Below are 25,283 nucleotides of genomic sequence, written 5' to 3'. Positions count from 1 at the left end.
CAAGGCTGAGGCCCGGGGCTGTGTAGACGCAGGAAGTGTATCTGAGGAGAGGGAACGGTGGAGGCGAAGGCGAGCGGGGAAGAGCCGGGCCCAGAGCTCGGGAGCTGAGCTAACGGGGGCCCCTGCGCGGTCGGCCCCACCTGGACGCCCGCGTGCTTGTCCAGTTGGGGGTGCGGTGCTCATGCAGACGCCACGTTGGCCCCCACGTGGGCTGGGAGGTGGGAAGCTCGCGATCCTCGAGGCCCGGGGCCGGCGCCGGCTGACCGGGCCTGCTGCCTTGCAGGGGCCAGGCCCAAGAGGACACAGAGGCTGAGCGCGGAAACCTGGGACCTGCTGAGGCTCCCCCTGGAGCGGGTGAGTGGGGCTCAGGGCGGGCGGCCGGGGGCACGTGGGGCAGATGACAGCCAAGCGACAGCCGCCTACAGTTAGAAGCAGAGCGTGGGCAGTGGGATAACGAGGCTGCCGCGGTGTTTGCTGAGCTGCCAGCACCCGCCAGGGTTCCTGTCTGCGTCATGTCCCTGCCAGGGGCGACAGATGTGCCCCGTGCGGCCCAGGACCCTGGATGGGCCATGTGCCCAGAGAGGGCCCCAGGAGACCCCGCAGCACCGGGGGCTGCTCCCTTGCCTCTCACCGTGGTCCCGCCACCCAGGCCCCCGGCTCCTTATGTGCTGTAGACCCCAGCGTCCTGGCTGGTCCCCATTTCCGTCCGCTCCCTCCTCACTCGGGCTCTTCTCCAGGGCGAAGCAGAGCTGTTACGGGTGGAGCAGTGGGGGCTTGACAGACCCCAAACAGATTTGGGGGCCCTGGGGCCGCTCTGTACCTGCCAGGGTGGGTGCTGTGTGGCCCAGGAGCAGTGGCCTGGCCTCTCGGAGCCTCCAGTCCCTCCAGTGTACACTGGGTTCAGTTGTGGACAGCCACGGGGACCCACCGTGGGGACAAGGCTCAGCGCTGCCCACGGTCACCCATCGCTTAGTGTGGGCAGGTGGACGTTTGGGGTGGTCAGAGCCCCTCCAGTCCCCGCCCCGCCTCTCCCTGCCCCCAGGCTGCCGGCTGCTCCCTCTTCGTCGGGCCCCGGAGCACCTCCGTGTGGGTCAGTGAAACGGGGCTGACTGCATCTGCTCAGCCCCTCTTGGGGTCCTGGGCTGGGGGGCGTTGGCGGTCCGGCCCCCTCCCACGCCTGGTCTTCCCCCTCTCCCCAGGAGCAGAATGGAGACAGCCACCACGCGGGGGACTGGCGGGGGCCGGGCAGGGACTTGCTCCCCGCCCCCGTGAGGAGCAGGAAGTACCAGGAAGGGCCGGATGCTGCTGAGAGGAGGCCGCGGGAGGGTGGCCACTCCCCACTGGACAGCGCGGACGTCCGGGTGCAGGTGCCTCGCACGGTAGGCGACTTCTCCCCAGGGGCCCACAGGGAGCCGCGAGGGGCTCCACTGCCCATCCTGCACGCATCCTACACGGCCCACCTGGAAGCCGGGCCAGGCGTCTCCAGGGAGCTGAGGTCATGGCCCTGGGCTGTCCCCTGGGACCTGGTGGGCACAGGGCCTGCTGAAAGCCCGGGGCACCCCAGGCAGGGACAGGGTTTACTCATCAGCCGGACGGGAGGCCTCGTGCTGGTGGTGGTGGGGCAACAGGCAGCCCAGGAAGGGTCTGCAGGACAGCTTGGGGGGTGCAGCTCAGGTCCTCAGGCCCAGCCAGCAGCCTCGTTCTGGGGACACAGTGTACAGACGTAGACAGACAGACGGGGTCTGGTGGACAGATGAGTGGGGATGGACGGCTGAGGGGTGGGTGGACTAGTGATCGAGTAGACGGACAGGTGGGGGATGGAGGGACGCACCTGGTCTCTTGCTGCCTGGCAGGTGTCGCACGGTGCCCAGGAGCCTGGCTGGCTTCTCCAGGCTCTCAGGAGCAGGTCAGGTACGGGGGGGCACAGAGGGGCATGTGCCCGACCACGCCCAGGTTCAGAGGTCAGCCTGGAGCCCCCCATGCACAGAACACCTGCGTCCAAGCCTCCAAGAATCAGTCTGAAAAGAGTTCCCCCCAAGGGTTTAATCAGCACCTTCCCCGCCTTTGAGGGGCGTGGGTGCTGTGCAGGGTATTCTTAACCCCAAACGGCTGCTTTGCACCCGTCTTCCCGTGAGCCTGGGGCAGCCTCTGCTGACCCCATTTGACCCCAGCGCCACTGGATGGGCCAGAGGATGGCCAAAGTCTGTGTCCGGGGAGTGGGGTGAGCGGGGGAGGGCACAGGGGCCTGGGGAGGGGGACGGGATCCCTGCTCAGGGCAGGAGGCCCCGTCAGGCCCCTCCCCGACCCTGAGCCCAGGCAGTGCAAGGGCCCAGGCAGTGCAAGGGTGTTGCCACCAGCACAGCGGGGGCTGCGGGGTCTGAGGAGGGTGGCTGGGTGTGGTCTGAGGGGCCGGGCATGGGGAGCAGGGCTGGGCCGGCCCCAAAGGTCAGGGGGAGTCTTGGAGTCGGCCCAGCCAGAGAGGGTCTGGGCAGGGAAGGACCCCTGCCAGGGCACTGGGGAGCCACAGTGGGCTCTGGAGTAGGAAAGGCCTGCCCAAGGCCGAGCAGAGGCCTGGCCTGTGCTCATGGCCCCCACCGCCCGGCTTCACCCAAGACCATACTTACCAGGTGGCGGCGGCGTCCATACCCACACCCCGTTGTTCACGCTGTGAAAGGGAGGCTGAGCGAGGGGGGCAGCGCCTGCACCCCAGCTGCCTAGCCCCGCCCCCCGCCCCGCCCCGCAGCAGGGAGTGCAGAGAGACTTGTCTTTCTGATTCTCTCGCATCCCTAAGTCACACCAGCCTTCCCCCCCGCATGAGGGCTGTCTTGGAAGGCTTCCCAAAGAGGTGACGGAGGCAAAGCTGTACACCCCACCTCCCATCTGGGGGCCTCAGAGCCTTGGGCCCCAGAGGCGGGGCCCGGGGAGGTGAGCCAGGCCCCCCCGACACACTGCGGCTGCCACGGGCGGAGACCGGCGCTGCGAGAGCCCCTGCCCGTCCCGTCTGGGAGCTCTGGCCCAGCCGCGTCCCTGTAGCTGCAGTTCCGGGACCTCTTCTGCCAAATAGACGGCAGTCGAGGCTCGGGCTCGCCACGTGTTCCTCGTTTACAGCAGCCCTAAGGGGGAAACCAAGGCTCAGGGTAAAAGGAAATGGCTTGAGGGCGTCCAGCTAGGAACGCTAGGGCTGGGCTTGCTAGGCCAGGGTCAGCTCCTGGTACCCACAGGTCGGCCCCCAAAGAGAACACGTCAAGGTGTCGGGCCATGGTGGTGTCTTTGCTACGACAGGGTTCTGAGCCTGGCCCCAGCTGGAGGCCTGGACCCCGCTGGTGGGCTGAGCCCCCGTGCCCACCCAGGCACCCGACAGGAGGCGTCCTCAGAGGGCCAGTCCCAGGCTGCTGGTGGTGGCCGTCTGTCCCCAGGGCTGTAATGGAAGGGGCCGGCAGCTCTGAACCCACTACAGAAGGGGCAGGACAGAGCGGGCCCTAAGAGGGGCCTCTGGTGTCCTTGTCCTGTCCTCACCTCTCTTGCCGGGACTACCCAGGTGCCTCAGGTGGTCGGCCCCTGCTGGCTCCAGGGCTGGGCTGACGCTGACTCCACGACCTCCCGGAGCAGGAAAGGGACACCCAGGCGGCAGCAGGAGGCCAGGGAGGGCACTGCAGCCGAGGGGCTTTGGTCTGGGGCCAGGCAGAAGCCAAGGGGGCTACTGTGTGGTGCTGCGGCTCTGCAGGGGTAAGGGTGTCAGGCCACGCGACCATCGAGGCCCAGAATGGGAAAGGACACCGACCCGTCCGGCTCCTCTCCGGGCTGGGCAGGAGGCCGGGGCTGCTCTCAGAGAGGACGTGCTCCCCAGACAGGTTTCACCCCTCGCCCTGCTGCTGTGACTGCCCACAGGCTCTGTGCTCAGGGAAATCCATCTCCGAGTGTTTACGCAGTGTGTGTGCGTGTGCGCGTGCGTGCGTGCGTGCGTGTGCGCGCGGCGCGGGTGGGCGGGGACGGGGCGGGGCCCTCGCCCTGGGTCCTATTTAAGCATCAAGCTAACAGAGCCAGCGGGTCTCTGCGGTGAGGCAGCACCAGGCGCTGCAGGCAGGGCAGTGGCACAGGGGCCTCGGCGTCCTGCCTGGGCTCCACGTGGCCCAGCACCCAAAGGCACTTGGCTGCTGGCGGACAGGGCTGCGGATCCGCGTGGGTGGGGGGTCCCTAACACGGCTGGAGGCTCACGGCCTGTCGGAGCTGCACTTAGGCGGCAGAGCGCTCCTCCTGGGGGGCCAGGGCGGGTGGGTGGTCAGCTGGCGGGCAAGCGGTCCGCTTCCCGGCAGCCTCCCCCGGGCCAGTTCAGTGGGGGTGAGTCCCGTGCGTGGACCCGCACTCACCTGCCTTCGGACGTCCCCGTCCTGGGCAGCTCGGGAGCCAGGGCAGCTGCAGCCCTGGGGAACTGGCCAGGCCGGCTGGAGGGGAGAGTTTGCATGACCAGGGCTGGCTCCTTCTTCCCGGGGAGAAGATGGGCTGAAACCTCTGCGGTGGGGCTGGAGTGAGCCTCAGGGAGTTCTGACCTCCGGGCGGAGGGAGCACGAGTCCGGCAGAGGAGGGGGGCGGGAGCATGGGGTGGCCTCCAGGTCCCCTGAACGTGTCCTCCTGGGATTCAGGCCGGTGTCCTGAGCGAGGGGCGTGGGCCTCCCCCTGTGCCTGTGGTCCCAGGCCAGCAGTGCCCTGCATGAGGGGGCGCCCACCCTTCACAGGTGGCCCCGGGCTCGGGGAGGGTGAGAGCTGCCAGGCCCCGGGCCAGTCCCAGGTCTCAGGCTGGGATGGCTGTGGTGCAGTGCCTCGGGAGCCTGTCTGGACGACCGTGGCGGGGCCCTCAGGCCAGCCCTGGCCACGGTGGTGATAGCGCCGTGAGAGGCCTACAGCAAACCTCCCTCTCCTTCAGGTGCCTCTCTTGAGCCCAAGTTGCAGCCCAGGGGAGGCTGGAGGAGTGTTGGGGACACGTGTGCCCAGTGAAGTGGGACCCCCGGGTCACACCTTTCCTGGGAGGGGCCTGGCTCCATTCACCTGGCCCATGGTTCACCTGGGAGATCCCAGCTGGGGCAAGATGCTGTGCTCACCCCACACCTGGCGGAGCCGGGGGCCCCCAGCCTGTGAGCAGAGCCCACGAGCGCCTGGGGGGGCACCTCTCCGTAGACCCCACCTTGACGCTGGTCCCCAGCTACTCTCTGCCGGGCCTGCAGGTCCCCAGGAGGCCCGGACTAGGTGCAGCCCCCTGGCCAAGGCCCCTATGGGCCCCTGAGCACCGGCTCTCCCTTCCCTCCAGGTTTCCTGGGCACCACAGGAGAGCAGAGCCCTCAGGGGTGGATTTTGAATCCCCCGGCTCCGGCCTTGGCTCTGGGCCCGCCCTGGCCAGGCAGGGGGTGGGGAGGTGCGACCCAAGAGCCTGAGCCCGGTGGGGTCTCCTCCGAGCTGCCACCTGCCGGCACAGGTCGGAGGGACCACCCGCTCGGCTGCCCCTCCCTGCCGTCGGCCAGCGGGTCCTCCTGGCCTTCGGACGCCTCACTGCCCCAGGGCCTGAGCCCAGCTCGGAGCGGCCCTCACTGTGCTCTGGGAGCCCAGGCTGTGCAGCTTCCAGGGCCCCAGTCTCCTCTGTGAAACGGGCTGGTGTTGGGTCGTCGGGAGCTCTGGGGCTCACACATTTCAGGCAGGGCTCTGAGCGACGAGGCGGCCGCCAGCCAGCCAGCCAGGAGATGCACGGGCCAGGGCTGGGCGGGGGGGCCGGCTTCTCGGGGCGGAGGGAGTGGGGTGCCGATTAGCGCCCAGAGTGTCCTCTGGAAGCCACTCCATCCAGCCGTCAGCCCGCAGGGCCCTGGACCAGGCTTGGTGAGGCTGGCGCTGGGGGTGGGCCTGCTCTGGTCCTGCCCTCTGGGCAGCCCCTGAGAGACCACGCCCTCCATGGAGGTGTGAACTGAGGCCACCCTGCCCGTTGGGACTCAGCCTGACCCAGGGACCTGCTCTCACCCTATCCCACCCACTGCCTCAGAACTGCGGCCCCTCCCCCCATTCTGACCCAGCAGTGGGACTTGCCTGGGTCAGCTGGCTTAGCCCAAGGTCAGCCCTCCCCGTTGCCCAGGCTGCCCACTTAATGTAACTTTTTCTTTTTTATTTTATTTTATTTTATTTTTTTGGCTGCGTTGGGTCTTCGTTGCTGCGCGCGGGCTTTCTCCGGTTGCGGCGAGTGGGGGTTACTCTTCGCTGTGGTGTGCGGGCTTCTCATTGCGGTGGCTACTCTTGTTGTGGAGCACGGGCTCTAGGCACGCGGACTTCAGTACTTGTGGCTCGTGGACTCAGTAGTTGTGGCTCAGCAGCTGTGACTTGCGGGCTCTAGAGCACAGGCTCAATAGTTGTGGTGCACGGGCTTAGTTGCTCCGCGGCATGTGGGATCTTCCCGGACCAGGGCTCGAACCCGCGTCCCCTGCACTGGCAGGCGGACTCTCAACCACTGCGCCACCAGGGAAGCCCCCGGGCTGCACACTCATGCTCACTGAGGGCATCTTCCAGAGCCCCTGTGGTCCAACCACCAACCCAGGGCCCCCAGCCTGGCGTCCTGGCTCTCCCCAGCCACCCAGAGCAGACCCTGGCCCACCACACTCCCGCCTCAGCCAGCACGCAGAGGGAGGGGCTGGGGGATGAGAGCACTGTCTCTAGCGTGGCCCGCACACATCTGCTGTCCTCTGGGGACCTTATAAAACTGTCCAGACCCCACAAGGGGTGGGACTGGGAACACAGAAGCCCTCGCCTTCCCCAGTTCGGGCTCCTTGCCTTTGGTGGTGTGACCTGACATGGCTGGCACAATTGGGTCCAGCATCACCGCTGCCAGGGCCCTGGCACCGCCACGTCCAGTGTGCATCACGGGCTGCCAGGGGGCTAGTCCCTCACTCACTCGTTTACTTGTTTAGCAGACACTGGTGAGTGCTGTGCTGGGTACTGGGGCTCCGGAGGTGCACAGGCATGGGTGGCACTCACTGCTGGCGGCTGACACAAGGGCCCAGTAGGGGCCCCCGGGGGGCACCAGGGAGGGGGGGGGCAGGGGTGGTGCTGGGAGCGGGAGGGGCCCAAGCCGAGCAGCACTCAGCTGCGTCCGGGGGTCTGTGAGGGGCTGGTGACCACAGCAGGGCCACCTGTGGCTGGCCTAGAGCCAGCACTGACTGCCCGTCCCGCCCCCCAGAGCATCCCCCGGGCCCCCTCCTCCGACGAGGAGTGCTTCTTTGACCTGCTGAGCAAGTTCCAGAGCAGCCGCATGGACGACCAGCGCTGTCCCCTGGAGGAGGGCCAGCCCGCAGCCGCTGAAGCCACGGCCGCCCCCACCCTGGAGGAGAGGATGGGTGAGCCCGCGGGGGCCGGCGCCGGTCCCCTCCCTCCGCTGCAGTGTTCCGAGGGCGGGGCGTGCCCCCTGTCACCGTGAGCCCCACCTTGCCCAAAGCTGCATCCCGGAAAGCGTGTAATCATCCCACTCTCCGGAACACACCGTGTCGGGGTGCAGCGGTCTCGGAGCGGGTGCGGGAAGCCAGGCTCTCTGCTCTGTCACCCCCTGGAGGCCCTCAAGGCGGGCGTCGGGCCCACGGCAGGAGCGGCGGAGAGCAGCTGGGGTTTGGGGTCGGCAGAGAGGCTGCTGGGGGCTCCGGGGGCACAGTGGGCTAGGTCCCTGCCTCCCCGGGCCTGACCCCCTGTGCCCCGCAGGCCAGCCCTCGCTGACGGCCTCCCCCCAGACCGAGGAGTTCTTCGACCTCATCGCCAGCTCCCAGAGCCGCCGCTTGGACGACCAGCGGGCCAGCGTGGGCAGCCTGCCCGGGCTGCGTATCACCCATAACAATCTGGGCCACCTGCGTGGTGACGGGGACCCCCAGGAGCCGGGGGACGAGTTCTTCAACATGCTTATCAAGTGCCAGGTGGGCTCCGCCACCCTCCTCCCGCCTGCCCCCCAGGCCCCTCGGCCCCGGTCAGCTCAGGGCCCCTCCCCGGGAGGCTCCACGCAGGGCCTGGGCCCTCCATCTCAGGGTGCGTCACGCGGGACTGCACCCCAGGCTGGCTCAGCCAGTGTCTCTGAGTGCCCGTGGGTGCTCAGACCCATGGGCCTCCTCCTGGACCCCCTGAGTAGGTCACCCCAGGACATCCTCAGGCCGGCCCCTCCCTACAGTGCAGGAGCCTGGAGCCGGGCGCCTCACCGGGTATTCCTCCAGCCTTCCACATTCGGATGGAGAAAACCGAGAGCCAGGCGGCACCCCCAGAGCGCAGAGGGCAGGAGGGGTCTGGTCGACACCATGGGGTGCAGCCACCCACCAGTCTGGGCGGGGCAGAACTGCAGGTGGAGTTTCAGGGTCAGGAAACCCTCAGTGAAATGGCTGGGGAGGGGGCAGCCTCATAGCCCCCCCGTGCAGGAAGCTGGAAGGTTTCCAGATGTGACATTCCTCCCCATGGAGGAGAGGAAAGTGCAGCTCTGGGCGAGTCCAAGGAGCCTCAAAAGCAGCCCCTACCGAGAACCCCCGCCCACACGCACGCCCCACAGGCTATGCTGGCTCCCGGCCCCTTGACCCGAGGGGGCCCTGGGGGGCTCGGCACCACCAGCTCCGGGAGCTGCACCCCGTCCTGTCCCCGGGGCTCGTGAACACACCACGGTCTGGCGGCCTTAAGAGCAGGCCTGGGAGGCTCCCACAGCAGCTCGCCCGCCGGGTAGGCCGTTCTCGGGGTCAGGGCTCCCAGCTGTGCCCTGGAGCTGATTCCCAGGGAGGCCCTCCTGAGTTGGCACTGCTGCCGAGTTGTCCCTGGGGCCTCTGAGCGCCGGGCCCAGGCGCTGGACTGGGCCCTCCAAGGCCTGGGGAAGCGAGGCCGCCGACCCGCGTGTCCACGTCTGCCCAGTCCTCCAGGATCGACGACCAGCGCTGCCCGCCACCGGACGTGCTGCCCCGGGGCCCCACCATGCCCGACGAGGACTTCTTCAGCCTCATCCAGAGGGTCCAGGCCAAGCGGATGGACGAGCAGCGGGTGGACCTCGCTGGGAGCCCGGAGCAGGAGGTGGGCGGAGCCCCCGAGCCCCGGCAGCAGTGCCAGCCCGGCGCCAGCTAAGGCCTCGCACCCGCAGCCGGGCCGCCCCACCCCCGCTCCTGGACCGGGGCGGCGGCCCGGGGGGGCTCACAAATGTCCAGGATGCCCACAGCACCCCCCGTGAAGCCAGCTCCTCCCGAGGCCACAGCTGAGGGCAGGCTCTGAGCCACCCAGCCCACCTCACTGAGCCGGACGCTGGGCACGCGGCCCCTGTGGCGTCCCCTCCCCGGGGCAGCAGGCTCAGGCCGGGGCCCACTCCTGTCCTGCGCCGGCCCCTCTCGGTACGCAGCTTCCTGCAGGCCTGCCCCGCCCCGCCCCGCCCCTGCCCCAGGCCGGGCCTTCAGCATGTCGGCCCCAAAGCCCGGTGCTGTCCAGACCTCCACGCTCCCGCCCTGCCCCCTGCCCGGCCAAATGTGAAAACCCCGCTGACGCCAACCCCCAAAGGTGTCTCTGAAGCCTCTTCTCTGTGGCCACCAGCGGCATGGGCGTTTCTGTCCTCCTGAAGCCGGCCTCACCCCTGGGGAGGGCCCCCCCAGCCCTTCTCCTCTCCCTCCTACCCGGCCTAGAGGAGGAGGCCAGTCCCAGGAAGCCTGTAGCCTGCCAGGCAGTGGAGGCAGTGGCTCCTACGTGGGGTCCCCAGCCCCACCAGGCACGTGCTCCTGAGCCAGCAGGGCGGGGAGGGAAGGGGGTGAGCTCCACATTCCTCAGCTCCAAGCCCAGGAGCCCAGGAACTGAGCCGGCCCGGTTCTGCGAACACCAGCTGGTAGGGGTCTGCACCCTGACCATGCCAGGGTGGGCGGCAGGTGCGAGGGCTCCAGCTCTGTGGCCGTGGTGAGCACCCAGCCCTCAACCCCACCGTGGGGCGAGATGACATCACGCCTTCTCCCGTGGGGTGAGTCGGCCCTCGGGATTGGGCAGGAGACAGGCCTCTGGGGAGACCGTGGCCGGCGCCCTCGCCCAGACCCCCCCTCCTCAGCCCGCCTCCTGTAGGGCCCATCTCCAGCTCTCCTGGAGCGTCCCTGGGTCGAGCCGCAGCCCCACGGCCCCCAGGCTGCCCTCCTCTTGCGTGGCGCCTCACCCAGCCCCAGGCCCCACCCTCTGAGCTTGGGGAGGCCGCCGGGCCCCCGCCCCTCGGTACAGTACAGCCCGGGGCGCTCTGGGCGGAGGGGCCCCGAGGGCGAGGGCAGGGCGGCAGGTGTGGGGTCAGAGGTCAGAGCACAGGCTCCTGCTCGGCCGCCCCACGCACCCGATGTCCGTGCGTATTTGTTGCTCTCACGTGTGTTTGCCGTGTTGTCCAGGGGTCCTTTCCAACCCAAGAGGTACATTTGTTCTTCTGTTTTTCCTGAAAAAAATAAAGTCCGCCAAGTGAAAGCTGTCGTGTCAGGATGAGGGCTGGCACAGGTGCTGGTGCTTTCAGAGGCCCAGTGACTTCTCCACCTGGGTGAGCAAGCCTGCACCGTGCCAGGGCCTGGGGCCGGGGAGCAGTGCCCTCCTGCCGCCCCAGGCTGGCCCTGCTCCCGCCCACCCCGCACACGGGCTTGGGGGGGCGGGGCTAGGGCTCAGAGGGGTGAAGCGGCAATCCCAGGGACACACAGCCGGTGAGGGTGCTGGCGTGGGAGTCCAAGTGTCCTCCAAAGCCCACACCTCAGCCCTGAGCCCCACGTTCCCCTCCCAGAGGAGCTCTGGTGCCGAGACGAGGCTGCTGGAAGGCGTGGAGTGCAGTGTGGGGCAGCCCCCAGCGGGGCACAGGGAACCTCAGGCCTCCCTACCGAGCCTGCCATCCTGCAGCCTCTCCTGGGTGAGGTAAAGAAAAGGGAGGGTGGTTGAGAACAAGGCCCATACGGGGAAGGGTGGAGCCCCCAACCCCCCACCCCAGAGAGTTCTCAGTGCTCCGGGAAATATCGCGGGGCACCATGCCTCTCAGTGGCTCACAGCCAGGCCAGGATGCTAAAGGCTCTGAGAAGTCCTGCAGGAAGAAGTTTGTTTGATGTCCTGGAACCCGGCGTTGCCCATCAAGCTGTCCTCAGAAGACTACACTTGGGGACGTGCTGTCACAGGATCACAGGAGGTTGGCCCAGATACCCTAATCTGACCATTTGGAGAGGGTCCTGGCCAGGAACGAGGGATGGAAGATAGTTGGGGGGGGGCGTGGAAAGAGCCAGGGGCACCTTGAGAAGGGACTGGAGATGGACGGCGGCTGGGCGGGGGCCACACAGGGAGGCACCAGGGTTGGTCAGGAGGCAGGGGAGGATGGGCCGGAGCCTTTCCTGTGGTTTCTGTGGGAAGAAACAGTGAGGCAGGGCCAGCAGGCCTGCTCGGCCGGTGAGAAGGTCTTCAGTGGCTCTGGGTGGAGGGGCTGCCCGAGTCGTCCGGAACCTGCCCTGGGTGCACTCGCCCTGCCGTGTCCAGGAACTGACCAGCTCTCCAGGGTCAGAGGGCCCAGATGTCAAAACGTCAGAAAGCAGACAATAAAAAGATGTGGCGAGCAGCCATGTCCAGACCGCCCATGGAGGGAGGGCTTGGCCTGCGTGGCCCTCCTGGGTCCCCGCTCTGCGTTCTCAGAGTCCGGCCAGCTCCCTGGGTCCCCGCTCTGCGTTCTCAGAGTCCGGCCAGCTCCCTGGGTCCCCGCTCTGCGTTCTCAGAGTCCGGCCAGCTCCCTGGGCCGCCCCACACCCGGTTCCAACCCTGTGGCGGCAGCGAGGCCCCGCTGCTCTGGCGTTTCAAGGCCAGCGGGTCCCTCGGGGCCTCCGTGGAGGAGCACGCCTGGGGCTGGCTCGTCCGCCATGACTGACTCCGCAAATGTCACAGGAGGCTCTGGGCAGGATAATAGGGGGTTGTTCACCACGGGAAGAACGGGGGGTATTCGAGTCGGAGCACGAGCTGCCGGCGCCTGGAGAGCAGTGCTGAGGCCCGTGCTGACGGGGGCGCCGTCAGGAGCTCGGATCCTGCGGGGATCCTGCGAGATCGTGGCCGGTGATCAATGTTGAAGGTCACACAGCCCAGAACCTTCTGGAAATGAACATGCTTTTATAAACACAGGAACATCCTGAGAAGGCGGGCAAACGAGGTTGGGAGACAAACTGCACAGCCCCGGGGAGGGGGACACTCCGTGGGGCAGGCGGCCCACCGCCAGGCCCACAGCAGCCCAGCTCCCACTCCGCCTGGCCCGCCTGCAGCCACGGTGAGCAGCCCAGCCTGCTGACTTGGCTTGGCCAGTGGCCAAGGGTCAGGGCTGAGGTTGGCACCGGCTCACCAGTGCCATCCAGGGGGCGTCGAGGAGACGGCAGGCGGCACAGAAGGATCTACGGGGCCTCCTTGTGTCTGGCCAGAGGGACAGGACCCCCGGTGGGGCTTGGGGGTGCTGACCCCACTCCCAGTAAGAACAGTGGCTAACGGGCCATCGAGATCGGGGCCCTGGGACTTCCCTGACCGTCAGTGGTCAAGACTCCCCGCTTCCAGCGCAGGGGTCACGGTTTTGATCCCTGGTTGGGGAACTAAGATCCCACACGCCATGTGGCGTGGCAAAAAAAAAAAAAAACAACATTGGGGCCCTGACACTTGGGGGCGTGGCGGGGCTGAGCCACCCCGTGCCCGTCCTGAGTCCCATCTTTCCACCTATACTCCTGACGAGGTGGCACCGTGAGCATCTTCATCTGCAGACAGGAAGACGAAGGCTCAGAGGGGCAGAGTGACCTGCCCAAGGCCACACAGCCACAGCCAGGAGGGGCTCAGACTCCACATCCAGCCCCTTCCCACTCAGACATGGCCAGCAGCCACAGGAGGCCCTGGCCTGCAGCCTGGAGGGGCTTGTTGTGAGTCATTCTGAGGCCAGAACCAGGGATGACAGGAGAGCCCCAGGTCCCAGCATCTGCAAGTGATGTTGGTTTATTGATAGGAACAGGCAAGTCCAGCGTGGCTCAGGGCCGGAGCATCCTTCTTGGAGGCACAAGGCGGGTCAGCTGGCCTCTTTGTTGCCAGGGTGGGTGGGATCCTGGTCCTCAGCCCCTTCCATAGCAGTGGTGGATTTGGGGGGCCCCGCAGCCTCTAAAACGAGCTCCAGGGCCCCCTCGCCAGCCACTCGGCGTACCTTCTCCCCTCTGGCCGCCAGGATTTCTTCAATATTCCTGAGAAAGACGGAGGTGCCGTGACACTCCAGGCCCCAAAGCTGTCCCGCATCTTGGTCCCTCGAGAGCACCCCAGGCCAGGCTCGAGCACATGAGTCCCTGTGCTGGTGTGGCATCAGGGCCATGCAGCCAGGAGGCTCCTGACCACTGCCCCCCCACTGCTCTCCACAAGGTGGTGAGGCTGACCCTGCAGCCCCAGGGCCCTGACCACTCCATCTCACACACACCCCCAAGTACGGTGCAGTCAACCAACCGGTGTCAGCAGAGGACAAGAAAGCTGCATGCTAGGATCCCTGCCCACAGCGGGCACTCAGTGCATGCCAGGATCCCTGCCCACAGCGGGCACTCAGTGCATGCTAGGATCCCTGCCCCACAGCGGGCACTCAGTGCATGCCAGGACCCCTGCCCACAGCGGGCACTCAGTGCATGCCAGGACCCCTGCCCACAGCGGGCACTCAGTGCATGCCAGGATCCCTGCCCACAGCGGGCACTCAGTGCATGCCAGGATCCCTGCCTCACAGCGGGCACTCAGTGCATGCCAGGATCCCTGCCCACAGCGGGCACTCGGTGCATGCCAGGACCCCTGCCCACAGCGGGCACTCAGTGCATGCTAGGACCCCTGCCCACAGCGGGCACTCAGTGCATGCCAGGATCCCTGCCCACAGCGGGCACTCAGGAAGGAGCGCCTAGTAGGGTGAAGGAACCACAGGGTGAAAGGCAATTTGTTGCCTTTAAGAGTCAGCCTAGTCTGACGCCCTCATTTTAGGGTCGGCCCGCGGCCCTGACATGTAACCAGGTCCTACCTGCCCCCACAGGCTGTCAGTGAGGGCAGAAGTCAGGCAGTGAACCAGGCTGAAGGAGCTGATCTAGGGTGGAAGATTTAGCAAATCAAAACATGTTCCAATCTTGAGCATACTTTTACTAAAAAGTTACTTGTGTTTTATCTGAATTTCAAATTTAACTACATCTCTTGTATTGATAAGGAAGCTGGGCTGGAGATGTGGGCTCTGTAATCCTCACTAGAAGGACGGTGCCCCAGGGAGGTTGGCTGGGGCTCCAGACTCAGGATGGACCAGGCCAGCACTGGAATATAGACTTCTGTCCCCAACCCTTCCCGGGTAGCCTCACCTCTTCCCATACAGGTCCGAGAACCAGCCCAGGTTGTCGGCGATGATGTGGTGGTTCTGGCAGCCGGGGCAGGTCACAATGACCACACCCTGGTGATAGGCGAGCTTGGAGATGTGCTTGGAGGACCTGGTCCCACAGACCTGGTGGAGACTAGGAGGTGAAGCCCTGCTCCCGCCCCGCCCTTCCCAGAAGGACCCGCCCCCTCCCCCCCGTGATACCCCCACCACTCCTGGAAGGCCCCGCCCCCCGGGTTAGCCACACCCCGCATGCCCCCCGCCCTCTCCCAGAAGGATACGCCCCCGAGGGATAGCCCCACCCCTCTCCTGGAAGGCCCCGCCCCCTGAGGACAACCTCACACTTCCTCGCAGTCCCGCAGCGCCGTCCTGCGCCAGGCGCAGGTGTGGGCCCGGGCCCGGCCCCGGCCCCGCCCCCGCCACGTGCCCACCTTGCAGGTGTAGACGAGCTGGTAGTGCGCCGGCCTGGGGCCTGGCTCGGAGCTCAAGCGCCGCCAGCCCCAACCCCAGGCCCGCCTTCTCTCCGCGGCCTCCAGGCGGGCCCCGCGCCCCCACAGCCACCTCAGGCCGGGCCCCCGGGGCCGCGCGCAGCTCAACAGTATCGGCAAGAGGCCCAGCGCCGCCCGCGCCATGCCGCCCGCCGGCCGCCCCGCGCAGCCGAGACCGCCCCGCCCCGCCCCGCGGAGGCCACACCGCCGCCGTCTCGGAAGCGGGCGCGCGAGGGAAGCGGCCCTGCTCGGCTTCCGTCCCGGCGGCGGGCCGCGCTCGGCTACCCCCTGGCGGCAGGCGTTGCGCGCTGGCCGGCGCGGGGTCGGAGGGTGCGCGCGGCAGCAAGACCGTCGGAGGCGGTGGTGTCCGGACTGCGGTCGTTTATTGACGGGGATGCATTTTTAACACTGCAGCACGCGCGTGCATCACACAGAGAACAAGCCCGTGCTCGCCAAGGAAGAGGCGGCCTAGCGAGGCAGCTCCCAGGTGGCGCCGTGTCCTCCTCCCACGACGCGCGGCTGGACGGAGGGGCCGGCTAGGAGCCCTCGGTGTCGGTGTTGTCGCTGCCCGTGGTATTCTCCCAGTCCACCTCCCCCTGCCTCGCGCCGTGCTGCATCTTCCTGAGGGCCCGCTTCCTGCGGGAGACCCAGGCGGCGCAGGTGGGCGCAGGTGTGCGCGGGGCCACCGCTCCCTAGCCCCCCTCGCCCTCCGCCCACGCGGGCCCACCTCCGGTAGTTCTCGAAGCTCTCCTTGAGACGCCGCCGCCCCTTCTCCTTCTCGGGGGGCTCCCCGCCGCTCAGGCCTGCGTCCTGCTGGAGGGGCGAGGCTCAGGCTCCGGCCAGCGCCCGCGTGGGCCCCACCCCCGCCCCTGGGGCTGCGCACGGGGGGCCGGGCGGGCGGGACGCGCTTTCTCTCAGATGACCGGACTGGCCTGGGACGCACGCACAGCCAGCAGGGATGGGCTCCAGGCCAGTGTTCCTTCTACTACAGTGTCCGGTGCGGCCCCCTTGCCGTCGGGCTCCGAGCAGTGGACAGTGAGGCCGAGTTCCCACTCAGGTTAACGCTGCGCCCCATCCAGAAGATGGGCCCGCTCCCTGCCCCCTCTCCCGCTGCTTCGTCCAAGAAGGGAGGGGGCTCAGCTTCACATTACAAAACCCACACCCCAGGAGCCCATGGGCAGAGACCTTGTGATCACCCCCCAGGCGTCCAGGTAGAGGGACCACTCTCCCCGTTCGTTCGTTATCATTCACACTGAGACCCACACCAGCGGCCTCTCAGGGCTCCAGGGACCCCAGGCAGCCTTACCTTGGGGGCCAGTGAGAGCCGCTCCTTCTGCAGAGCCACAAAGGGCTGCTCAGGGCTCTCCCCGATGGCCGGGCCGCCTGCAAGGGAGGTTGTACCTTTTGGTCCTGCCTACCTGCCAGGATCGCGCTCGCCAGCACTTCTACCCCCTAGCCCGGGCCAGTCCTGTGCCACCTTCTAGGTCCTTATTGGACCCCACAAGCATTCCCATTGTATAGACATGGGGACTGGGGCTCAGAGACCTCACTTCCCACTCCTGGCTCCCGGAGCAGATGCTGCGCCTCGTCCCTGGGCAGGGGCCAGGGCTGGGGCACTGCAGCGTTGGGAGCAGAACACTGCAGGCTGCTGGGCTCCCTCCACATCTGCCAGGGCCTGGATGGGCCCAGGGCTCAGGACCCACAGGAAAAGTGCTCGGATGGGCTGGCTCCCCTAAACTGTCCACGATGGGCGACTGTGGCTTCCAGGTCTTGGGGACATTGTGGTGGGAAAGGCCCAGGCCCAGGCCTTCCCCTCCTCCTTGGCCTCTGACCCTGAAGCCTGCGCCACCTCCCGCAAGGGGCCGCATCAGCCCTGGGTTGGGGCTCCCAGGACGGCTGGGCCAACAGCCTTCCCCTCCCGTTGACTGCCTGCGGGTCCTGCCCGCTTGTCCCCACGTGGGGGCTCACTGGCCTCAAGTTCATGTCTTTGGGCAGCAGCAGAGAGACCAACCACTTACTTCTCCATTTGCTGCCTCTTCCTCTTTCAGCGCCCCTCAAGAAGCTGGGGTCAGGCCTGACGCTGAGGAAGTCCATCTGGCTTCACACACTACCTCTGCGGTGGCGCCCCCACCACCACCCATCCTCCCAAACTCCCGTCTGACACCCACCTTCAGAGCCGGCCCCTTGTCATCCCCACTGGGCCATCTCCCTGCCACTTGCTGTCCTGTGCCCAGGCAGGCAGAAGTATCCCGCCCCTGCCACCTTAAGGCCCCAGTCACCCTGAGCTGTCCCTCCTTCCCTGCTCTGTTCCTCTTCCTGGCAGGGGCTACCTCCCCAGCTCCCTGCTCTGGAGGGCAGGGTGCCTCCACTCTGCAATCCCGGGGCCTGAGTGGGCTGCGATGGCCAGGCGTGTTCTCAAGGTGGGAGGTGGGATGTGGACCTGCAAGCCTGGGCCCCGGGTTCCAATGGGGCTCTTGTTTGCTGGCTGGGGAACCTTGGGGGTTGCTTATCCCTCTGGGCCTCAGTGTGCCCATCTGTGAAGTGGGGCTGTGGAGGTCTATGGGCCAGGGCTGGGGCACGTGTCCCCAGGTGCCGGCGTCATGCGGTGTGCGTGCTGAAGGTCGGGACGGGTGCCCGCTTGCGGCCAGAAGGAGGCCTTAGCCAGATCCTCCGGGACAGGCCGCTCGCCTCCTCACCTTTGTCTGAGAGCTGGGCGTCCTCCTCTAGGTCCTGGGGGAGCGAGAGCTTCCCAAGAGAGAAGGGCAACTGGTTAGACCACGAGTCTGCCAGGACAGGACCTGACCCTCAGCGCTGCCCACCCACTGCTGCGCTCCCCACTGCCGTCACCCCCTGTGCCGGCTTCTCAGGGAGGGACCTACGCTGCCCAGCCGGGCGTTGGGAGGATGGCCAGTGGTGGGCTGAGCTCCCAGAGCTTCTGAGGGACCCAGTGGGACTGTGGTCCGGCAGAGGCTGTGGCCGGGAGTCCGGGGTGAGGCTGGCCCTGGGCCCGCCCCCAGAGTCACACTCACCTCCTGGGAGTTCCTCGGTGAGCCGTCCTCTAGGTCGGAGCTCTGTGGTCACAGAAGAGGGGTCGGTCAGCAGGCTGTGGGGAGACCGAGCCACTCGAGGGCACGGGGTGGGGTCCCAGGCCAGCCCACCCTCCAGGCCATGGCTGGGCCTGGCCCCTGGCCAGAACGCCCCTCCCCCCACACACACCCTGCCAGGCCCTGAGCTATGCCAGCTCTGCAGCCCACCTCCACGAGGGCTCGGTGGGCAACCTTACAGAGGAGGGAGGGGCTCAGGAACGTCTGGGGACCTGCCAGAGCCAGCGGCAGAGCTGTGGCCGAGCCAGGCCAGGCCCAGGCCCCTTGGTGGCTCCTCCTCTGGGGTCTGCAGTCTCTAGGGACACACCTGCCCCCATGTGGCCGCACCCCCAGAGCCCCACCATGGCAGAGCCATGGTTGTCTCTGACTGAGGGACACCGTAAAGGCCCCGGGGGAGGCCCACCAGGACGGACGTGTCCAGCTGCTGCCACCGGAGGCGGCCCTCGGCCGCCAGCAGCTGGCCCTCGCGCTGGAACAGCTGCAGCTGCAGCTCATCCGCCGTCTCGCTCAGCTCGCGGACCTGCTTCCGCAGCGCGTCCTTGTCCTGCAGGCTGCGGGCGTGCTGTGCGTGCAGCTCCTCCCGCGTCACGATGGCCTGTGGGGCAGCGCAGGGCAGGGCAGGGCAGGGCAGGCGCGGCCCGTCTCCCTGCCCCCCCGCAACCCCCCGGTCTTTCATTTCCCCTCCCGGCTCTCTCACTTCTCAGCACAGCCCGCCTTATTTCTAGCAGTGCTCCTGGGATAATTTCCAGCAACATGGCCGGGGACGGGGCGGGGGCCAGCGCTGGCCTCTTCCCCTTTCTTAACCGAGGATGTCACTCGTGTTTTGGGGGTTGTAAATGCAATACAGGCTCAGAATGGAAAGTGTGGACAGCTCAGAAAATATAAAGAAGAGAATACCCCTGAGAATAGCCCCTGCTGACCCTGCAGGGTCAAGTCCTGCTCTCTGGGCACATTCAGCCGTGTTCACGTGCCCACACGTGCGTTTCGTACTTCCTGGGTACAGCTTGACCAAGAACACGATTGTTGACAGCCATGTAACATTCTTTAAGACGAACACCCCACGCTTTATCAAGCCAGTCCCCCATGGCGGGGGCACTGAGGTCAGCCCAGGAGGCCAGCCCACGACCCACAGTGACAGGCCCAGGAGGCTGCGGCTGCGAGGCACACTTGTAGGAAGCCAGCCTCGCGTCCAGCAATGATCCAGGAGCTAACACACACCCCTGCCTCCATCGACCCCGACAGCCAGGGCTGGATTAGTAACAGGACATCCTGAATTTCTGTGCCAGCTTCCAACTCGGGACCCACCAGAGAAAACCCTGCCACTCACCTTGGCGGCCAGGTGCCAGCGTCCCTGGGCGGGTGGCCTGCCCTGGGTGCCACCAGAGGCTGCGCGTCCCTGCTGGCCATGCACGAGGCAGAGGGGGGGCTCTGCTCGGGCAGCTCCGGGAAGGAGCTGTCCTGTCAGGTGAGCTGTGCCCATTTCACACCTGCTGCCCCAGACCGCACTGCTGCTCACGGCCTTGAGGGAAGCACGCATCTGCCGGGCTTTCTCTGCGTTTCTGTTATTCCCATGAGAGGGCTTTCTAAGTGAGTTTGCCGGGGAAAAGGAATCTACCTCTTCAGGCTCCTATACAGACTGCCAATCACCCTCCAGAAAGTGACTGAGGTGACAGCTGTAGCTGATCAGAAACGACCCCGAGCCGTGACAGGAAAGTGATGGGAAACGAAGAAGCAGGTGCAGCCCTGCGCTGGGGCGCCGCCTCCCCACCCAGAAGAGTGCAGCCGGCCAAGGCGCCCGTGGCATTTTAAGCGAAAGAAGTCTTTGCAAAACGAGTCAGAAAGCTTCCACTCTTATAAAACAAAAATGAAACTACAAGTACGCTGAAAAAAGGCTGGCAGGTACAGCAGAAGGTGGAGCGTGGACTTCCTGGCAGCAGGTGGGGCAGAGGTGGAGGAAGGGGGTTAACTCATTAGCGTTCACGTTTCTAAACGAGCATGAACTGCTTTTGTCTGTGCTCCCTGAAAACCCACCGTGACAACTGCATCCCTGAGAGGCCACTGCGTCCGGGGAGGGCTGCGCGGCCCCTACCTGGTCCCGCTCGATGGCGACCTCCTCCATCTGCTGCAGGATGGCCTCGATGCGGTCCTTGTACATCTTGGAGTCCTTCCGCAGGGCCAGGCACTGCAGCTCGAACATCTCCTTCTCCTCCGTGCACTGCGGGAGACGGCAGTCAGCCGAACCGCCTGTGGCCCCGCCGGCCCAGAGCTCCAGACCGAAGCTGGGCCCCGACGTGCCCGGGGAACGCGGGCGCCAGGTGGGGCGGAAGGCCGGCCCTCGCCTCCAGGCGGGGGGAAGGAGGGACGTGGAGCCCCGCTCAGTCGGCCCAGGGCGCACCCCGCACCTGCCCGCCGCGTACCCGGGCGCGCAGGGCCTCGGCCTGGCGCAGGTCCTTGCGCAGGGAGAAGATGGTGGCGGTCTGTTCCTGGAGGTCCCTCTGCGCCTGCCGCCAATCCTCCTCCAGCACCTGGATGTAGGGGCTGCTCTGGTCTGGCTTCCCCTCCTGTGGGTGCGAAGGGAGAGGGCGGCAGCACAGCGGGGCTGGGAGGCCCAGGCCGGCCCCCCCGCGCCCGCCCCGCCGGCTCGGCCCCCGGGGCCCCACCTGGACAGAGGCCTGCAGCTCCTGCACCCGCGCCTGCAGCAGCGCCTTCTCCTGCTGCAGCTCCCACAGCAGCTCGTGGCTGGGCCGCTGCTCCATGGCGTGCTTGAGCTTCAGCGTGTGCCTGCGCTCCACCGAGCACTCGTCCTCTGCCTTCATGAGGCTGTGCTTGAGCCTGTCGATCTGCGGGACCGGCTGTCAGCACCAGCCCAGGACCCCGGCGCCCGCCGCCCACCCCAGGAGCCCCGCCGCGCAGGGCACCTCCAGCTGCAGGTCGCGGTTGCGCATAAGCGCGGCGCCCCGCTCCTCGCTCTGCCGGGCCAGGCGCAGGGCCAGGTCGTAGTTCTCGTCCTTGCAGCGCTGGAGCTCGCGGCCGCCCACCTCGCAGGCCTCCTTGAGCCTCTGCACGCGCTCCCGGTGCTGGCGCAGCAGGCTGTCCTTCACCCTCAGCTCCTTCACGAGGTCATCCTTGGAGCCCAGCCGTGCCGTCAGGTCCTGCACCTTCTTCTGCAGCTTCATCACCTCGCTCATCAGCAGCTGCATCAGGCCCGACTCCCCGGATGCGTCTGCGAACCAAGAGGGCGTCACATGACGCATGGTACACCTGGCCCCTCCCCGGCCTCCGCTTGAGGACCAGCGGCTCCAGGGGAGCCCGGCCAAGGGGTCAGTTCCCAGTTGCGGCTGCCCCCCGTCCCGGAGGTGAACTCACCTCCCAGCCCTGTCGCCACCCCCTACTCCCAGGGCAGGGCAGGGCAGGGCAGGGCAGGGCAGCCCAGGGCCTGGGTATCCATCCCTCTTTGTCTAATCCTGATTGAGAGGCAGGGGACGCGACTCGGGGACGCCTCACAGGCTGCTGGGGCGAGCAGGCCTGGCCTCTCGGGCATGGCTTTAGCGGGGTCACATGATCTTCTGGGCAGGAGGGCCTCTGAGCCAAGAATCAGCCTGTGTACCCCACCTCCCACCTGCTCCCCACTCCAGAGTTCGGGTCCCCCTTTCCTCCAGCCTCTGCTCCCTCCACGAGCGTTAGGAGAGCGGGATGGGAGTGACACTCAGACCGGGCCCAAAGCTGGCACCCTTCCCACACACGGCTCGCTCCCTTCCTTTCATACGCGATTTATCCATGAGGGGACCAGGTGGGGAGGGGGCCGCCGGCTGTAACCCACACCATCCCCCGCCCCTCCATCCGGGCCCTGTGCCTCCAGGCCCGTGTCCCGTTCCTCACCGATGATCATGGAGAAGACGCGGGTGGGCTCTTTGCCCGTGACCTTCCTGTACAGCTGCGGGTAGTAGAGCTCCAGGCTCTCTAGGAACGCCACGTAGCCCTTGTGGCCAGTCCGCTGCAGGATGTCCAGGAGCACACCTGCGACCCAGAGGACACGTGTGGGCACGCAAGGCTGCAGAACCCCAAGAGGCTGCAGTGGCGGGGGTCTGGATGGCTCTCCCAGGGCCTCAGCTGTGTGTGAAGCACCACAGCTGCGGGCAGATGGGGCCGGGGGGCCTCCGGGGGACGGGGGTGGGGGATGGGCACTGACCCACTTTCCGCTTGCGGATGACCAGGCTGGGGTCGCTGAGCACCTGCTCTTCGTCATCGGGGTTCAGGACCTTGCACTGGCGCAGGTAGGGCGTGATGCGGGAGGGGTCGATGATGGAGATGAGCTTCACACGGAAGCCCTCCAGGGCGCTCCAGCACTCGTCCTCGTTCTCGTAGTCGGACATGGCGTAGTCGGGGCAGGCGGCTGGGAGGGATGCCGTGGCTGAGCAGCAGGCATTGCCGGGAGCCAGGCCTGCGCCTCGCCCGCCAGGGCTCTGGGCAGAGCCAGACCAGGAACCCAGCCCAGGGGCGTCCAGGAGAGGGGCCACCAAGAGAGGGAGAAGCCCCCGCTCCCTCCCATTGGCTCGCCCGGCATTGCCCTTCACGGCCCTGCTCCCGCCCCTCTGGCCGCCCTGGGCTTTTTCTCTCCCTGGGTCACCCCAATAAGCATGGGGAACGGCGTGGAGATGCTCCAGGGTCAGGTGGCATCTAGGAGAACATGCTCCCCTGCACTACAGCCCTCCTTTGGCCCTGTCCCCCCAGAGCACCCCAAAGTGCTGCGGGGCAGGCGGGAGGCTGCCCCCTACCCACGGAGCTGTTTGCGCCACCTACCAGCACAACCTCCCTGGCACACGGGGGAGGGATCCCAGCCCCAGCCCCCGAGGTGCCAGGCTGTGCTGGCGGGACTGCCTCCTTCCTCGCGGGGCAGTGCCTGCTCACATCCACTCCCATCCCCTCCTCTCCTTCCGCAGCTGGTGACGCAACAGTCACCTAGCAGCTTCCGGGCCGGCCTGCTCCGGGTCAGGCTCGGTGACAGGGTGCCCTCCAGGAAGGGTGACTGTGGACGGCCCACGGTGGAGGGAGAGCCAGGGGCCCGGGCGCACTGGGAGGGGTGGTTGTGTCGCCCAGGGCTGGCCTGGAACGCAGCTCCGTGCCTCCTCCAGCCTCTGGGACACCAGCCGTCCAGGCTCCTCCTGTCTACCTCCCAGGCGAGGCCTGCTCTTGGCCGCACTCTTGGGGACTGTCAGGCCAGCTCTCCGACAGGGGACCATCTACGCTGAAACTGCCCGCCGCTATTCCCTTCTACACTACCAGTGGGGGAACCACTCTCTCCAGGGCCAGGCTGAGCCGGGAGCAGCCATGTGGTGGCCTCCTCCCAGCAGTGGGGACGGAGACCCTGACCCCGCCGTCGCAGGCTGAGCCTTTGACCTGTGTGGGAAACACCGGCTTCCAGCCCAAAGGGACTGGGCCACCCTCCTAGAGACGCAGCTGGCAGCAGGTTCGCGCTGTCCTGTCAGCCCACCCACCCAGCAACAGACAAAGCATTGAATGAAAACACCAGCAACTTGGGGTCTTTGGAGTGTCTGGCCCGGTCCCTGCCTTCCTAGCCTGATGTCCACGCGTCCCACACCTGACAATGCCCTGCTGCTTATTCCAGTGAAACGACCAGCAGGTACCGGGTGGCTGTGAAGGGACAGGGCAGCAGAGCGAGGCCACCTGATGCCCTCCTGGGGTATTTGCTCCAGACCCCGCTCCCTGCCCCAAGCCTGAGCTGGGCCACAGCGGCTTCCCAACCATCTGAAGCAAGGGCACCAGGCCGGCCTACCTCGGGGTCCTCCTGGGGCACCTAGCCGGACACCGGTCAGCCTGGGCCGCCCGATTCAGTGTGTGGCAGGACTGCCGGGCTGCCGGGACAGAGGGCGGGCGGGGCCAGAGGAAAGCCGTGCACTTCCTGACGGGTCCGCTTAACCCCACAGAGGCTCGGCTGTCCTCCCGCAGGGGACCATCTCCGCGCTGCCTTCTGATTCGCCCAAGCAGGGCGGCCCCAGGAGGCGGGGACAGGGAAGTGGAAGCTGCCGGCTCCGGAGGAAAGCGGCTCCTGCTTGGAAACCCCCGCGCCGCGCCCCCCCACCCCGGGCGCCTCCCCGCCGGCCAGCCCAGTGCCAGGGCCCCGGAGCCTGCCCTGGAGGCCCAGCCCCGACCCTGCAGAGTGGGAGCACGAGCCGTGGCTCTGCCAGTGTTGGACGAGGCCAAGCCACCGTCCCGTCCATTCTGGTTCCATAAGGACTGCAGCGTCGTGTCCAAAGAGAGCATGGGGCTGGCGGGGGGGGCGGGGCTGCAGGCCCTCAGCCTAACCCCCAGCCCATGGTGCAGCTGGCTCAGCCCCTCCCTTCCTGGGAGCAGCCCCTCCCCACCAGGACACACGGGACAGCGACAGCAGGGCCCCACGGGAATCCCCAGGCCACCGCCTCACCAGAGTGGCCTCACTGGTTGAACTGAGAGAGCTGCCACCTGCCAGGTTGAGCAACAGCTCCGGGAAGGGGCTGCGGCTGGGTGGGCAGGGGCCTGACCAGCACTGCTGGCTCCCTTCCTGTAGGGTCTTGAGCCCCTCAGCCCCAGGGTTTTTCTCTGCCTCCGGGGCCCATGGTGGTCAGTAGGCTAAACCCCGGGAATCCTGGCACCACCAGGCGCTGCTGAGTGGCCGGGCCTCCCCGCAGGCCTCCAGAAGGCCCGAGGTCACCCTCCAGGCACGACCCTCCAGGCACAGGCAGGCCCCTAGCCCCCTGGGGGAGCCGTGTTCTGGGGGATCCTGCCCTGGACTGGAGGGTCTTGGGGGGAAGTTCTGGTACAGGAGTGGCAGGAGCTGCGGCTCTGCGCACCCAGCAGGCAGAGGGCCGGTGCCGGGCCCTCCGTGACCCAGTGTTTCGTTTCGTGACATGAGGCTAAGGAAGGAGTCTTCCTCATGGTGTGTTTATGAATTAAATAATAACAACGCTACGTTCTCTGACCACGTCAGAATCAAACAGAAATCGGTAACAGGAGGACGTCGGGAAAATCACTAAGTGTCTGGGAATTAAATAACCATCATCTTAAATAACCCACAGCCCAGAGGAGATCACAAGGAAACCTGGGACTGGTGAGCCCAGTACCAGAGGCACAAAGTGAAACACACACACCCACGTGGCGAGTCAGCCTGCGGCTGTGTGACGTGACGTGGGGTGTCTGGGTGCGGGCAAAGGGGAGACAGGTGACCCCAAGTGACTGCTGTCTGGGGGGGCAGGACACACGCTGGGCACACTTGTCCCATTTCTCTGTGTTGGAAAATTTCCCTAATAAGGTGAAAGCAAAGGGGAGCAGCGTGCAGGAGCAAAGCTC

The 25,283-nt window shown here is 66.8% G+C and overlaps 3 protein-coding genes across 8 annotated transcripts in view; 1 reads left to right on the top strand and 2 right to left on the bottom strand.

Annotated features, from left to right (window-relative positions):
* GPSM1 (G protein signaling modulator 1) overlaps positions 1–10,446 on the top strand; it is a gene marked incomplete at its 5' end in the record, with an annotated part of 30,365 nt that extends 19,919 nt beyond the window's left edge. For 2 of the 4 annotated variants that reach the window (XM_082656077.1, XM_082656075.1), the window contains 5 exons: positions 284–354; positions 1,200–1,379; positions 7,208–7,364; positions 7,720–7,928; positions 8,896–10,446. In XM_082656077.1, coding sequence (XP_082512203.1) covers positions 284–354; positions 1,200–1,379; positions 7,208–7,364; positions 7,720–7,928; positions 8,896–9,102 — 824 coding nt within the window. In that variant the 3' untranslated portion in view covers positions 9,103–10,446. Of the gene's footprint in view, positions 1–283; positions 355–1,199; positions 1,380–7,207; positions 7,408–7,672; positions 7,929–8,895 lie in introns of all 4 variants that reach the window. The other 2 variants (XM_082656076.1, XM_082656078.1) reach the window with 2 other exon arrangements.
* Positions 10,447–12,966: 2,520 nt separating this feature from the next.
* Positions 12,967–15,003, bottom strand: DNLZ (DNL-type zinc finger). The gene is made up of 3 exons (XM_082656795.1): positions 14,779–15,003; positions 14,334–14,473; positions 12,967–13,205 (listed from the first exon to the last, which is right to left on the bottom strand). The coding sequence occupies exons 1-3, from the start codon at positions 14,977–14,979 to the stop codon at positions 13,037–13,039; spliced, it is 510 nt and encodes a 169-aa protein (XP_082512921.1). The 5' UTR covers positions 14,980–15,003; the 3' UTR covers positions 12,967–13,036.
* A 217-nt stretch (positions 15,004–15,220) lies between these two features.
* Positions 15,221–23,818, bottom strand: CARD9 (caspase recruitment domain family member 9). 3 transcript variants are annotated; one of them, XM_082656975.1, is made up of 13 exons: positions 23,734–23,818; positions 22,129–22,332; positions 21,819–21,956; positions 20,858–21,162; positions 20,600–20,779; positions 20,357–20,500; positions 20,029–20,154; positions 18,343–18,534; positions 17,865–17,906; positions 17,532–17,580; positions 16,142–16,218; positions 15,563–15,645; positions 15,221–15,471 (listed from the first exon to the last, which is right to left on the bottom strand). In XM_082656975.1, exons 2-13 carry the CDS (start codon positions 22,310–22,312, stop codon positions 15,372–15,374), a joined length of 1,620 nt encoding a protein of 539 aa, XP_082513101.1. In that variant the 5' UTR covers positions 22,313–22,332; positions 23,734–23,818; the 3' UTR covers positions 15,221–15,371. The 3 variants fall into 3 exon arrangements, with proteins under 3 accessions (XP_082513101.1, XP_082513099.1, XP_082513100.1); XM_082656973.1 differs by having other exon boundaries at positions 15,563–15,648; positions 20,357–20,779; XM_082656974.1 differs by having other exon boundaries at positions 20,357–20,779.
* Positions 23,819–25,283: the final 1,465 nt, after the last annotated feature.

Source organism: Grampus griseus, assembly GCF_964374135.1.
Source record: "Grampus griseus genome assembly, chromosome: 6".
NCBI classification, from domain to species: domain Eukaryota; kingdom Metazoa; phylum Chordata; class Mammalia; order Artiodactyla; family Delphinidae; genus Grampus; species Grampus griseus.
This window is presented reverse-complemented; position numbering and strand designations above follow the sequence as displayed.

Bases quoted from the DNA above. Each gene is read 5' to 3' on its own strand.
- DNLZ (XM_082656795.1), bottom strand. From the start codon at position 14,979: ATGGCGCGGGCGGCGCTGGGCCTCTTGCCGATACTGTTGAGCTGCGCG. The intron at 14,474-14,778 runs GTGGGCACGTGG...AGTCTCCACCAG, and splicing joins AGCTCGTCTACACCTGCAAG to GTCTGTGGGACCAGGTCCTC. The intron at 13,206-14,333 runs GTGAGGCTACCC...CGTCTTTCTCAG, and splicing joins TCGGACCTGTATGGGAAGAG to GAATATTGAAGAAATCCTGG.
- CARD9 (XM_082656973.1), bottom strand. From the start codon at position 22,312: ATGTCCGACTACGAGAACGAGGACGAGTGCTGGAGCGCCCTGGAGGGC. The intron at 20,780-20,857 runs GTGCCCTGCGCG...CCGGTCCCGCAG, and splicing joins ACCGCGACCTGCAGCTGGAG to ATCGACAGGCTCAAGCACAG. The intron at 18,535-20,028 runs GTAGGGGCCGCG...GCTGCCCCACAG, and splicing joins TCGCCATCGAGCGGGACCAG to GCCATCGTGACGCGGGAGGA.